This window comes from Conger conger, chromosome 9 (genome assembly GCF_963514075.1).
Source record: "Conger conger chromosome 9, fConCon1.1, whole genome shotgun sequence".
Lineage (NCBI taxonomy): Eukaryota > Metazoa > Chordata > Actinopteri > Anguilliformes > Congridae > Conger > Conger conger.
The window spans coordinates 52,373,848-52,389,104 of NC_083768.1; the positions used below are offsets into that span (position 1 = coordinate 52,373,848).

At 41.6% G+C, this 15,257-nt stretch overlaps 1 protein-coding gene across 1 annotated transcript in view; it reads left to right on the forward strand.

Annotated features, from left to right (window-relative positions):
- LOC133137705 (collagen alpha-3(IX) chain-like) overlaps positions 1 to 15,257 on the forward strand; it is a 62,617-nt gene that overhangs the window by 25,930 nt on the left and 21,430 nt on the right. Inside the window, exons 5-7 of the mRNA XM_061256036.1 lie at positions 6,957 to 7,353; positions 9,682 to 9,762; positions 14,922 to 14,939. Of these exons, the coding sequence (XP_061112020.1) occupies positions 6,957 to 7,353; positions 9,682 to 9,762; positions 14,922 to 14,939 (496 nt within the window). The remainder of the gene's footprint in view (positions 1 to 6,956; positions 7,354 to 9,681; positions 9,763 to 14,921; positions 14,940 to 15,257) is intronic.

Below are 15,257 nucleotides of genomic sequence, written 5' to 3' on the forward strand. Positions count from 1 at the left end.
ATAGCGAGAAGAGGAGAGGCCCAAGAACCGAGCCCTGGGGAACCCCAGTTCGTAGGGGTTGAGTGCGCCCCTCCAAGTCACCTGGTAGGAGCGACCAGAGAGGTAGGAGGAAAACCAAGCGAGTGCAGAACCTGTGACACCCATCCCAGACAGCGATGAGAGCAGAATCTCATGGTTGACTGTATCGAAGGCGGCCGACAGGTCGAGGAAGATGAGGACAGAGGAGAGGGATTTTGCTTTAGCAGAGTGGAGTGCCTCAGTGACCGCGAGCAGGGCGGTTTCAGTGGAGTGGCCACTCTTGAAGCCAGACTGGTTGGGGTCATGGAGATTGTTGTGGAGAAGATAAGTGGACAGTTGGGAGCAGACCGCCCGTTCCAGGGTTTTAGCGAGAAAGGGAAGAAGAGAGACAGGCCGGTAGTTGTTCAGGGCAGAGGGATCGAGAGTAGGTTTTTTGAGGAGGGGAGTGACTCTGGCCCTCTTCGGGGAAGAGGGCATGGTGCTGGAAGAGAGGGAGGTGTTGATTAGAGAGGAGAGAAAAGGGAGAATGTCCTCAGATATAGATTGTAGGAGGGGAGAGGGGATGGGGTCAAGAGGACAGGTGGTTGGGCGGTGGGAAGTAAGGAGTTTCAGCGTGTCGGCGTCAGAGAGGGGAGAAAAGGAGGTTAGGGAGTTGGGGAGGGTAGGAGGGTCAGCAGGGGTGGAGGGTTGGGAGAAGGAATTGCGAATAGCATCGACCTTCTTTTCAAAGAAGGAGACAAAGTCATCAGGTGTGAGTGATGGGGGTCAGAAGAGAGGAGAAAGTTGAAAACAGTTTGCGGGGATTAGAGGCGGCCGCGTTAATTTTCGAGTGAAAGAAGGAAGATTTAGCTAGAGAGACAGAGGAATGGAAAGATGATAAGAGGGCATGGAAGGAAGCTATATCACTGGGGAGACAGGACCTTTTCCATTTTCTCTCCGCCCCCCGCAGTTCGGTTCGGACAGCTCGTAGAGCATCAGAAAGCCAAGGACTGGGGGGGGAGGCCCGAGCTAGTTTGGTGGTGAGGGGACACAGAGAGTCAAAGGAAGATGAGAGGGAGGACATGAGAGTTGTAGCCGCATCATCGGTAGACAGTCGAGAGAAAGACTCTGCAGATGGTAGGGAGGAGAGGATTGTAGATGAGAGGGTGGAGGAAGACAGGTGGCGTAGGTTCCGTCGACAGGTGACAGTGGATGGTGGGAGAGATGGATGGGTGTTAGAGGAGAGTGGAAGAGAGAAAGAGATGAAGGAGTGGTCAGATATATGGAGTGGTGTTACAGAGAGGTTGGTTGTTGTGCAGCTCCTTGTGAAGATGAGGTCAAGAAGGTTGCCTGCTTTGTGGGTGGGAGGGGAAAGAGTGAGGGTAAGGTCAAAAGAAGAGAGGAGGGAGAGAAAGGTAGACCGGGTGGACTCTGAGTTGAGGTTGAAGTCACCCAGGAGGATCAGGGGGGTGTCATTGACAGGTGAGGAGCTGAGGAGGATGTCCATCTCATCCAAAAAGTTCCCCAGAGGACCCGGGGGGCGATAAACAACAATGATAAACAGTTTGCACGGCAGAGTAACAGAAACCGCATGAAATTCAAAAGAGGAGAAGGAGAGGGATGAGGAGAAGACACTAGATCTCCATGAGGATGAGATTAGGAGACCTGTGCCACCTCCTCTGCCAGAGGATCTGGGTGTGTGGGAAAAAGAGAAGGCAGAGGAAAGGGCAGCCGGGGTGGCCGTGTTCTCAGGTGAGAGCCACGTTTCAGTTAAAGCAAGAAAGTCAAGGTTGAGGTGGGAGGCATAGGCAGATATGAAGTCTGCTTTCTGGACGGCGGACTGGCAGTTCCAGAGGCCACCAGCCACACAGAGATCAATACCAGGGGATCTGGGAGGGAAGATGAGGTTTGAGATATTCTGCCCATGTTGGCGGGAGGCGAACCTCCTACCTGACTGGGACCTGGGGAGAGGAGAGAGGACAGGGATGGGAAGGAAACACATGGAGGGAATTAGGGAGGACAAGGGGAATACTACACAGTGGAATGAGGGCAGGCAGCAAAAACAAAATCAAACATCAGGCTCTCAGACAGCCTCGATGGACACCCGTAGATAGACACCCTCGACTTTGTACACCTGCGACTTCGTACGCCGAGGCAAGTAGCCGAGGCTGCCGCACCCAGCTGCCGCTGGTGCGCTACACAACTGCTTAAATAACACTGACGCTGAATACAGAAAATGCAACCAACCCACTGCAGAACAATAATGCACACTGAAGTGAGTTCAGGTGTGCCAGTACTAATAGCCTGAGTAGGGTGCAAAGTATTGGCTCCTCCTACAAGAAAAGCTGTGGCCTGCCAGCCAGTAAAACAATAGCCTAACTTAATAGCCTAGCTTACCTGAGAGAAACAAACACCTAACCCAGTTTCACTGAATCTAAATAAACACCACGTTCTTCTGTTAGCACAGTTTATCAATCACCTAAATTAAGTTAAATTGGCAGCAATGGAAAAAAGCTTCCATTGTTTATAACATAATGTTAAAACCCCAACCCCATGAAAGCACATCAGACTCATGAATAAACAATTTTTTCAAGTATTCAGAACTAGAAGAAGTCCAGAACCTCCGATGCGTTAATGTCGCAATCCCATCATGCTGTGTTTGCACAGTGTGTGTCTGTAAGAGAGCGCTGCAATTCCCCCGCATGCGATTCAAATAAAAACTGCTGAGCGAACTGAACACATTCTTGCAGTGGGATCACAGGATGCGCGAGTGGCCTTCATTTATTTTATTGCGTTACAGGAAACTCCTGTTTTTTATTGCCTCGCCTTGATCCATTTACAAGATGGTAAAAGTAGGCTGCGGCATCCAGCTATAAATACACCACCCATTGAGACCTTTGCTTGTTAACAAACGGCGAGCAGTAGACGAGAAAGGAACCCATGCTGTCAGGCCTGTTTAATTGATTTGTTCTGCTGAGTGCTGAGACGCCACGTGCTGCTCCTGATTTATAATATAACTGGGAAGAGTAGCTCCTCTGTTCTTTTTAAATAATGATAAATATCACATACGCATACATGCCTGACAATTGAGTAAAAGCTTTGAACATAAAAACATTCTTTTCAATGAATGTTTCATTCATGACCGTGTTACCGTTTGGGCCTCTAGGACATGAGGTAACCAACTGAGGCTTTGTGCTCAGGGAACATCGCTCTCTTTCCTTCTTTGTCTTGTTGCCTATCAGGCTATCAGAGTGTATCTAGCATGAGAAAGCCAAGATGCATGCTTAAACCCAGATAGTGATATTATTTTGCGTGTGTGTGCATAACTGTAATTTACACAGGGGACACATCCCCCCAAATATCTGAAAAGGTCCTATCTGTCCCCCACAATGTTCAGCCCATATTTAAACTCCGCAGTGCCTCTTGTCCCTATTCCCCCAATCTAGGCTACAAAAGTTAAAGGTAAAGTAATTTCAATCGCCAACTAGAAGAATTTACTCACTGATAGTTGGTGATTTCTACGTTGTGTACATTTTGGAGCCCTAACTAGGCTACTTAACTAAGGCCAAGGGACTGAGATATAGCTAAACATATCAATGAAAAGTGGATCTTGTGTATGTGTGTGTGTATGTGCATGTGTTTATGTGCCAGTTCTTCTGATTCCATGCATGTGTGTGATTATGCAAGTGTCTTTCTTTGTTTGTCCCTTTGTTTCTGTCAGTATGTGCTTGTTGCATGTATTTTTATATGTGTGTGCTTACATGTGTATATGTGTGAATATTCTTGTGTGTTTCTTTTGTAGTTATGTATCTGTGGGAGAGATACTGCCTGGTTTTACTGCGAGCCAAAGATACACTTCCTGCTGAGAGACCTGCAGAACAGAGTATAGCAGTATACCCTGCTGACTTCATTAACTGCAGATAAGAGTAATGCCTTGGAGTCAGGAATCAAAATAAAGGTTGCTGTGGTCAGAAGAATTAGACAGTCACAGACAGGGATTATACACCAATGCCTTCTGTTCTCAGTCTAATTGGCCATCTTCACCTCACTCACACAACAGAAGCACAGCACTTTCCACCCTCATTTTCTGCAGTGGGCTTGATTTTTTTTTTTTTAAGCAAGCTTGTCCCAGGGTGACAACAGGACACGGATTACAGAGCTGGAATAAATGTAGAGACTGCAGTCGAGTGCAGACCTGAGTCTACATAATTGTGACTCGATGCCGCAAAGGGTGTACCATCGCGTTGTGTACCAGTTCTCAACTTTACTTCATTACTGAAAAAACTGTCAGACTCAACTTTGGTCAAAAATGAGATAAGATCTAGAAAGTTGAAATACGTGTCTATCATTCAGCTATAAATCCGTTCCGTCACAATGTGCAAATATGTGGTAGCAGTGCAACGCATACAATCATGTAGATAAGGCTCAGGAGCTTCAGTTCATGTTCACATCAACCATCAGAATGGGGAAAAATGTGATCGAAGTGACTTTGACCATGGAATGATTGTTTTTGGCAGATGGTTTGAGTATCTCAGAAACCGCTGATCTCCTGCGATTTTCTTGCACACTAGAGTTTGCAAAGAATGGTGAAAAAAATGAAAATAAATATGTCAGAGGAGAATGGCCAGACTGGTCAAAGGCGACAGGAAGGTGACAGTAACGCAAATAATCACACATTACAACAATGGTATGCAGAAGAGCATCTCTGAACACACAACGCATCATAACTCTAAGTGGATAGGCTACAGCAGTAGAATTCAAAATAATAAGTCTAATAAATACCTAATAACGTGTTCGGTGAGTGTGTATATATATATATATAAACACACAGTCAGGTCCATAAATAGTTGGACATTGACAAAGTTAGTGTTATTTTAGGTGTAATTTCAGGATATTTACATCTAAATCAGGTCGGTGGTGTAGGAATTACAGCCCTTTTTATACATAGTCCCCCAAATTTTAGTGGCTCAAAAATAATTGGACAAATTAACATAATCATAGATTAAATTGTAAATTTTTTAATACTCGATTGCATATCCTTTGCATGCCATGACTTTCTGATGTCTGTGATCTATCAACATCTTCAGTCTGGATATCTTATTTTCAGGTAGCCCTCCAAGCAATACTAAAGCTGTGGAATGGATCTCTTTGTTTGAATGGATCTCTATGGGAATTTGGGGGTGGGACGAGATTCAACTGTAAATTATGCTGATACCGTGTAGAACACATTTGTTGGCTAATGGCAAAAGCAAGCCCTCACGGTCATCATCTAAACTTAATTTTAGAATTTCACTGCAATGACAGCCATCTACACATAGACTGTTGAAAAAATACATCGTTTTGCGGATGATATGTACAATCACCAACTTCATTGTCTCAACTTCGCATCCAGCTCATATCAAGATTCCATTGTAACTACAGTCACTGAGACGGGTGCGTGGGGGTTGGACCCAAAATGCACGACTCAGAAACAATAGTAATATAAAGACCCCTCAGGGCTTTATTCGGGACGAATCCCAGGAGAGTAGTCAACACAAGCAAAGTCCATACACGTAGATCCAGCCAAACAAAAAGTAAACAAACAAAAGGTACGGTGCCGAGGGAAGAGGCAAACTCGTAGTCGGTAGACGTGCAGGGAGGTCCGGTAGCAGGAGAGCTGTCAGCGGGGCAGATGAACAGACGGACGGCAGGCAGAGGCGTAGTCGTGGGCGAAGTGGGAGTCGAAACCATGAAACAATCAGCGAAGCAAAAGTACAAAAACGGTAGGCGAGGACGTAGTCAAAAAACAAACGATGGTCACAAAACAGAAATCAATAAACAATGGTCGGTAAACAGGCTTGGATCGTAACGTGTAATCAATGGTAGTAAATGCTCAAGAGTTGCGTGGTAAACAGAGGCAGACAATTTTGCAGTGAACAGTGGCGCGACTGGGCTATAAATGCGGGTGTAGACAGGTGTAGACAATTAGTTAGAGCGTAGCAAGGAAATGGAAAACAGGTGCGATGGATGACAAGTTTAACAAGGAGATTAGTAATCGTTAGTAATAAACCTATCCTGCCCTAGCATTAGTAAATTAGTAAATGACATGCACGAGAAACGTAAGGTAACATGAACACATGATTAGTTTGTTAGTCTCTACCCAATCCTGATCTAGCGTTAGTAGTTTTAGTAAATAGACAAATGGAAACAATTAGGGAGTGAATGACAGAAGGAGAGAGAGAGAAAGAGAAAAGGCGGAACGCAAGGTTTGCGGAAAAACATGTAAAAGTGTATGCATGAACAACGACCAGTTAACGTAACAATAAACATGCATCAAAACATAACACAAAGCGAAACTAAGACGATAACCACTCAACATAACCAGGTAATATAATCGTACGAAAACATAACTAGACATGACAAGAAAATAAATCGTAACGAAACATAACTAAACAACATGACGAACCTAGACTAACATAATACATGATAAGACAATACAAGACTAATACAAAATGAATAAACATAAAACATGGCGAGACAGACCTGAAACGTGACAGTCACCCTGCTATGCAGGCATAAAAACATGCAAAATTACAGAGGACATTGCTGTCAAACATACGTACATAGCCAAATGACAATCACAATGTGTGTGAACCACAATAAGTGTGGTAAACTGAAAAAAATATTTTGCCTTGTGAGTTATATAGGCATGTCTATGGTTTCATCAATGAGTGGCTTCGTACTTAGTCAAGGTCAAAAGTGTGAAAGTTGGCAGCCCTGCTAATAGATTGAGCAGACAGATATGCTACCAGCACTAATTGGTTTATCAGCTCATACCCAGCTAGACCAGCTTCATGACCAGCTTGGCCTGCTGACTGACCAGCTCATACCCAACAAAACCAACTTGACCAGCTGAATTTTGAAGCTGCTCAAGCGGGCATAGTTGGATTTTACAGCAGGTTACCCTTGTCCTCCCCCAGGCTGAACTTCCCCCGGGGATTTCCGGAGGAGTACTCCTTCATGGCCACGTTCCGTATGATCAAGAACACGGTCAACAAGGTGTGGAGCGTATGGCAGGTGGTGGACGAGGACGGGGTCAAGCAGGTGGGGCTGAGGCTAAACGGCGACCAGCAGGCCCTGGAGTTCTTCCTCATCGGGATGGACGGCGACCTACAGACCGTCACCTTCCCCGGCCTATCCGTCCTCTTCAACACCAAGTGGCACAAGGTGATGGTGGGTGTGGAGAGGGACCAGGTCACCCTTTACCTGGACTGCCAGCCTGTCAACAGCAAGCCCATCAAGGGTAAAGGCCCCGTCAACACTGAGGGGGACACCCTCATCGGGAGGCTGGACTCCGACCCCAACACTTCTGTGGTGGTGAGCCCCTCAGCTCTGAACCTATGACACATACAGTATGTTATGATATAATGCAATAATACACGAGGAGTGACTTACCTTGAAATATACTGCACTTAATTGTACGTTGCTCTGGATAAGAGTGTCTGCTAAATGCCTTGTAATGTAATGTAATGTATACTATATTGTATATTTTATCATGATGTACTGTGAAAGTAATATGTTATCACATGGTAAGACATGACTTTGAATGTATAATTGCAAATATAGAACAGATAAATCATTGTGTGTATATAGCACTTCACACTCAATCAATTCACAGTGATGACGGGGGAACCTTGCCTCAACGACCAACGTTGTGTAACACCCACCAGGGTGATGCACGGCTGCCATTTTGCAAACTCTGACCACACATCAGCTGAGGTGGAGAGGATGAGAGCAATGTTTTTGCCAATTAAATCGGGATGATTAGGTGGCAGGCTGAAAGAGCCATGTTGGGAATTTTGCCAGGGCAGCGGTGAACCCCATACTCTTCGCGAGTGTCATTGGATCACAGTGAGTCAGGACATCAGTTTAACATCTCATCCAAAAGACACTGGGGCATTGAGGATCATTTGACCAGGTCTCCCACCTGAGTACTAACCAAGCCCACACCTGCTTCAGCCATTCAGGTGGGAGGAGAGCCGCTGCCCAGGGTGTCGCCGTCAATGGCGAGCAGTTGACTGACACATGGCACAATGGTGTAGCTTATTGCAATTTTCTGGTCAGAGAGGTCTGGATTTCACCCTTTTGCCACCCAAGTGCTCAACCCAGATCTGAGGTGGGAGTTGCAGCCCAGTCTATGGCATATTGCTCATTTCTGGGTTTTCACATGCAATGTGTGCATGATCAGCCTACTCAAAAGCCAATTAACAGTTTTTCTGTATCATATATGTTTTTGGGAGAAAAGCAAGCCATTTTGAAGCTTAGAAAAAGGGAGAGCATTGGGGATAGCTTGTACAACAACTTGGAATGTCCTGAAAAATAAATAAACTGCTGGCAAACTGAGCAATAGATATCGCTCAACCGGTTGACCAAGGAAAGCAATAGCAGTTGATGACAGAAACATGAGCTGTGAATAAAAAGCCAAAAACATCAGTGAGTGACATCACAAACAATGTCCACAGGGTAGGGGTGAAGGTATCTCAATCAACCATTTGAAGAAGACATAGAGGCTATTCCACAAGATGCAAACCACTCATCAGTAGTAAGAATCGGAAGTTGAGATTACACTTTGCAAAGAAGTACAGAGATGAGCCACAAAAGTTTTGGAACAAAGGTTTATGGACAAAGGTTTATGGAGAAAGACAGGATCTGCTCAACATACAAGCTCATCTGTGAAGCATTGCGGTGGAAGTGTCATGGCTTGAGCGTGCTGCTGGAGTGGGCTCCCTAATATTTAATCATGATGTAATTCAGTAGCAGCAGGATGAATTCAGGAGTCTACAAAAGCATTTTGTCCGCTTCAAAACTAATTGGGAGGAACTTCATCATGCAGCAAGAAAATGACCCAAAACATACTGCCAACACAATAAAGGACTTCATTTGGGAGAAAAAGTGGAAGGTTTTAGATTGGCCAAGTTAATCATCAAACCTTAACCATATTGAGCATGCATTTCACCTCCTGAAGAGGAAATTGAAGGGAAAAACCCCTCAAAACAAACAACAACTGAAAGAGGCTGCATTAAGACTGGAAAAGCATCACAAAATAAGGAGGCAATAGTTTGATGATGTCTCACCAAAAACTTCTGCTCTGATACCAAAGGTGCTATGTAGTTTAACACATCTAGGTGTAAATACCAGGATGTAAAAGCTGAAATTCTGAACTCATGTCTCGTGTTCATCTTTTTATCTCAAGCCCAAATGTATTCAGTGTATTGCAAAAACAAAGGAATTGGCCTTGTTGTTCCAATACTTTTAGAGTAGGCATTACTGACACAAATTACAGATAGACTGCATTTGTAAACTCTGATGATTAATGCAATGTTTTGCAACAATTTCTCTCTTAGCATAATAAGTAATATGTAGTATATTTAATTTTGAGGTATATGTGAAGACATAATTACAATTTTGTTTAACATGCAATGATCATTACCATGATATACTGGTTACTACCAAAATCATTGAACAGTCTTATGTACTAGGGTTCTAAACCTTTGACTTGATGATGATAAGATACCATACCGATACTCTGAATAAGAATACACTGCAATGCTAATGTTACCATTAGATTTGAGGTTTTCCCTTATCCTCAAATTCGGAATATGGAATGGTGAACATTTTTTCATATTCTTTTCTTTTTCTTCTCAGTTTGAACTCCAGTGGATGTTGATTCACTGTGACTATAAGAGGGCCCAGAGAGAGAGCTGTTCTGAACTTCCCCAAACTGAGGTAAACCAACAAGTCTGTTGGTGCTTGCCACAGACCATAATTTCCCTATACTCACCTGAAAAGAAATGTGACGTATACGAACATACACATCCATGGGCACACTCACGCCCACAAAGACTCACATAAACATCCAAATATGCGCACATCCATACACAGGCTCATGTATGTGCGTGTAGCCACACACAAATACACAAAGGAATCTGTTTCTCATTACTTTAAAGGCCCATCAACACCAAAAACGATAACTATAAATATATATATATAATATATATACCTTTTTAAAAACTGAATTGGATGGCGGACTCCAAACTACAATTATAATAACAATAACACTGATGAACAATATCGTTGGGATCACTGTGATTTTTTCCAACTGCATGAGGGATCGAACACTGAAAAGCCAAAATCCAACAGAATTCTCCAGGGCGTCATGTGCAAAATGGCAGATGACATAGCTGAGAGACAGCTTGACATAGTTTACAGAATTTTATTATAAGTTTATTATAAGTTCATCAGAGTGGATGCTCACATTGTTATTGTTATAGTTCTAGCTTTTGGTGTGGGTAGGCCTTGAATGTATCAGAGCAGAACTGAAACAGAATATAACTGTTCTATGCTATTCTAGATTCTATACATACTTTAGAATTTAGAATTTAGAATTTGTTGAAATATTCCTGCTCATGCAAAGCACCTGTCATCAATCCCTGTCTTACTTCAGACAAGTCATTGATAAGTGGATGCAGTTTTGTGGCCCCTCATAGCCTATCATCAATGTACTTCTGATATACGATCAAATCACTGTGCTTCTATTAACTAAATTGTATGCCTTGCTGTGAGTCTAATGCTATAGGCACACATCACTGGTAGTACACTAATGGCATGGGTACACATTTACTAATGCATAGGTAAATAAAATCACTGTGAGTCTCTTAACTAATTGGATAGGTAAACACCATTGTAAAAGTCTGTTTACTTCATGCATGATGCATCACCGGGAGTTATCCGTTTTCTGTGAATGAGGAAACATGCTTAAGAAACATGTTGGGCGCTTGTTTGCCTTTGCATGCGAGCATGATTTAATGAGCTCCTTTACATCTCGCCACCTGTTTTCTCTGCCTCTTTTATGTATCAGGAATTAATAAGTAACTGGTCTGAGTTTTAATACTACTGTCCAAAAGGAGAACTCTACCAAAACCTTTTTTGTCAACAAGAGACAGCACTGCTTAATCAAAACATAAATATATTTTCTTTGGCCTCAACTCAGAAAGAAAAAAATCAATACATACAAAGCGATACTTCTTGTGTTGGTTTCTAATGCAGTGTTAATCAGTACACCAGTACAGCAACATTAACTTGTGTTTACATTCTGTGTTAAGGACAAAACATTTTACAGTGGAAGTGGACAGTGAGTGTGCAGAAAGAGGGTCAGCTTTAACCCTTTCCACTTTGCCCCCCAAGATGGCAATGTCCTCCTATTTTGTACAAGTCCTATAAAAGTGTCAATATCTCAAAAACTACACACACATGCTTGAAGGCGTAAATTAAAAGAAGAGGTTTGTACCATTCAGAAATTTGAGATAGAACAAATGTCAGAGCATGTACATACAGTATACACAACAGATACATTAAAATAAAATAAAAATCCTGGATTTTAGGAACAATTTACAAAAAAACAATATCAGAATATACACAAACCGAAAGCTCTATGATGTCTGCTATACCACCAAACTTCAACAAACACACACAGCGCAGTTCAAGAGGACGTTCGATTAGGTATAGTCAATTTCAAAGGTAGTCAGAAAACAGTCGTAGCTTCATAACTAGGTGGGATATTTGGTTCCATATATATGTATGTATCGAATAATTTGCTAAACTTATATTACTAAGTATGTCGGCTGGACGTGCAATGAAAGAGAGCTAAGGAAAAAAAAACAATGTATTTAATCATGTAACTTCTGAATTGTATATTTTTGTTCTTATATTGGAACATAATTTTTGGATGACGAGAAATTGTTTTATTGCCCTTGTTTAGCAAAAAATCATCTAAACTGTTGTTCTCACTAGTGGAGAGTCTTGTTAATAATCTGGCATTGCCATCTTGCAGTTGTATTATGTTGCAGTTTTTTATTCTTTTAGAAATATGAACGAAACCATAATTTGGAACGTCAATGACTCAACCACAAGGGGGCAAAAGTTGATAGGGTCAATCAATCTGTTTAAGGGGATACGCAATTCAATCATACTCTCGCTTTATCTCAATAAAGACTACTAACATTATCTGAATATGACAACTAAAAATAAGAGGTTTATACCTATGAAAATGAGTTTGTTTTTGCAATTTACCCTTATGGTTCTGTCGTCTGATCATTATTCGGAATATCCCACCTTTTCATGCAAAAAGCTGTTTTGGTTGCATGGCAGGTTTAGATCAATGTTCTACAATGTGCAGCATGATCCCAAGCCATATAAAATTGAGACTAATAATATTGTTGGGACTTTCTATTATCCTGGCAAGGTAATAAAAGAAGAATGAGTTCATTAATTCATGATTGGTTTTACATAAAAAGTCACCAGAACAAGGTCAACTGTTGTGTTAATTACAATACAGCCGAATGTTTACATCTATGACAGATTAAAGTTTAAAGCACAACGTTTTCTATTTCGATTCCATTGCTCCTGCAACATTTTTAACAAAGTTCAGTTTCACAAAATAGCTTCATTTATTTACAGCAAGCTACAGTATTTTGTTAAAGACAGAGCATATATGTAAAAAATACCATATACAGTAGATCAGGGAGTCCAGTCTTATCTAGAAAGGGCTGGTGTGTGTGCAGGTTGTTGTTTTAGCACAGGACTAAGACAGCTGATTCTACTCATCAAGGTCTTATTAAAGATTAAAGACCATGATTAGTTCATTAGTATAATCAGGTCTGTTACTGCTGGGTTAAAACAAAAACCTGCACCCACACCAGCCCTTTTAGGATACGATTGGACACCTCTGCATTAGATCGTTTGGTCAGGTATTTTATTTAATAGGGATAAGATACTGGTTAATTCAATTGTTAAAAATGTATCTGGTTTGCAATTGTTAATTTAGCAGGATTACATGTATCTATTCACCATTTTCATTTTAAAAATTGATGTCAAAGCTCAGGCGGTAAGAGCAGTCTTCTGGCAGTCGGAGGGTTGCTGGTGTGATCCCACCCTGCGTGTGTCAAAGTGTCTTTGAGCAAGATACCTAACTCCCAAATCCTGACAAGCTGTTTGGTGCCTTGCATGGCTGCCAAGCACCATTGGTGTGAGATTCAATGGGTGAATGAGAAGCACCAATTGTACAGTGCTAAAGCCGGATAAAAGCACTATTTAAATTCCAACCATTTATCATTTACCAATATTCCACTGGCCTGGACACCTCAGTTTCCCGGGCTTGGATATGCCCTTTATTAGATTTTTCCCAGTTGGCATATGCCCTTAAACTGATATTTGATTGAATCTATGGGTGTGTGTGTGAGAGAGAGATAAACTACCCCAAATCATTTAAAAATAATCTTAAATGATTTGGGGTATTCACATCTATTAGTCTGATTCAGATTTGTTTCATATTATGGAAGATTTATTGTTTCAGCTCCTGGACACCTAGAATTAAAGCCCAAGTATTAAGAAGTTATTTTTTATTGTAGAGTTCTTCATGACAATCAAATGCAACTCCATATTATATTTCACAAACACTTCTTGTAAATGATTATTTAATCATTTTTATTTTGCCCATCCAATAATGTATTCTTGCATTGCAGAATACAGAATACATAATGGCAATTAACTAAAATCATAGGATATTATGTGTATTGAGATGATGCTATGATGCTATACCGCTCCCTTAACTTTTGAGGAGAAACGTAAAGAACAACAATCCTTTTTTTAGGGGAGTCACTTTCTGAAGGCAAGGCATGTAAAACACACCCGTTCACTGAATTATTTGACTGGGAGGACAGAAGAGCAGGACACTTTTGCAGCGGCCTTTTATTTTATAAGTTATTTTAGGGTGGAGTGGGGAGGAGAGAGAGAGAGCAAGAGCGAAAAGTAAACAAAAAGTCTTTGCCCGTCCCCTTCATGGGTTCTGGGCAAAAATAATAAATTAAAATAAGACATGCAAAATAAATCGAAACCCAAATGGTAGCTTTTCAGTCTGGCTTTCCTCTGCCTCTATGCACACAGCTCTCTCTTGTGATGTGACGGTTCCCCAGTCTCAGCCCTGAAAGAAGCACATTTTTTACATCCTGGACTGATTCTTAATGCCGTCCAGGTGTGCCTACTTAACCAGTAGGCGTGGTCCTTGGATTGCCCTGCTTCCTTCCCAAAAACCAAGCCAAACCAGCTTGGTTTTCTTCTGTTTGGACAATACCATTCAGTTTCACTGAAACAGACGTGCATACACTCTTTTTACTTCCTAAAACTTTTAATGTTTTATTTTTTTGTGAGTGCTAGACAACTGCAGTTGTCCACTACAGGTCCATGTCATTCTTACAGTAGTCAGCATATTTGTTCCATCATCATTTAGTGCTATGTCCAAAAATATTATTCAAATCTAGAACATAACAGTCAGGGGTCAAGATATTGAGATAAAGATTTTCTCCATGTGTGTTTTACTATTACAGGTGACATAGGCTTCTCTGTCACTAAGCAAGCACATTGTGAAACACAAGTCAATTTGCGCTGCGTCAGAGTTTAAGTGAAATTTACTGTTACAATTTGTCATTCATGGTTATGAATGGATATGACAACATAGGCTTATGAGGGCTCTACAGTATATAGCAGACCTGGGTCAAATACGTAATTGTTTCAAATCTGGCTTTTCTGCCTGGTGCAATTGAGCCAACCAAGAGGACCAGAAGGCGGGGTTTGCACTTTTTGAGAGTGTTTTATGTGTCCCAAAATACCAGACAGGCTCAGGAAAGTGTATTTAACCCAGCCTTTATGATAGATGGCCACCCCCCCCTTCTGCTTATCTTACCTAGGGCTCTTTTTTAAATTAATTTTATTAATTTAAAAAACATGTGGCCCTCAAGACTTTTGTTCAAAACAGGTGTGCTCTTTCTGTCTATCTGGTGAAGGGAGTTTACTAACTCTGCATTAATTGTATTTTTCTCCTGCTTCCTCAGATGTTTCCCAATGCTGAGGTATTTATTATTCTATTTATGACTGCATCTTTGTCTTGTGTTTTCTTTTGTTATTTTCTGTTCTTTTTTAAGCAAATAATCAACTCCTTGCTTTGTTCTCGGCTTAACACATTTATTCATTCGTGAGAATGTTGCTGTGGTGTGTGACACGTTGTCTGATGTTTGCTGCTCTGGCATAAAGTCACATGTTCTTGGTGATCTTCTGATCAGTTTCCTTTAGTGCACAGGCTGAAAAGTACAAATACAAATTTTGGGGATGCTAATTAGCTATAGAGATAGAATAGATCACATGCATTATTCTTGGTGGCGGGAGCCGGG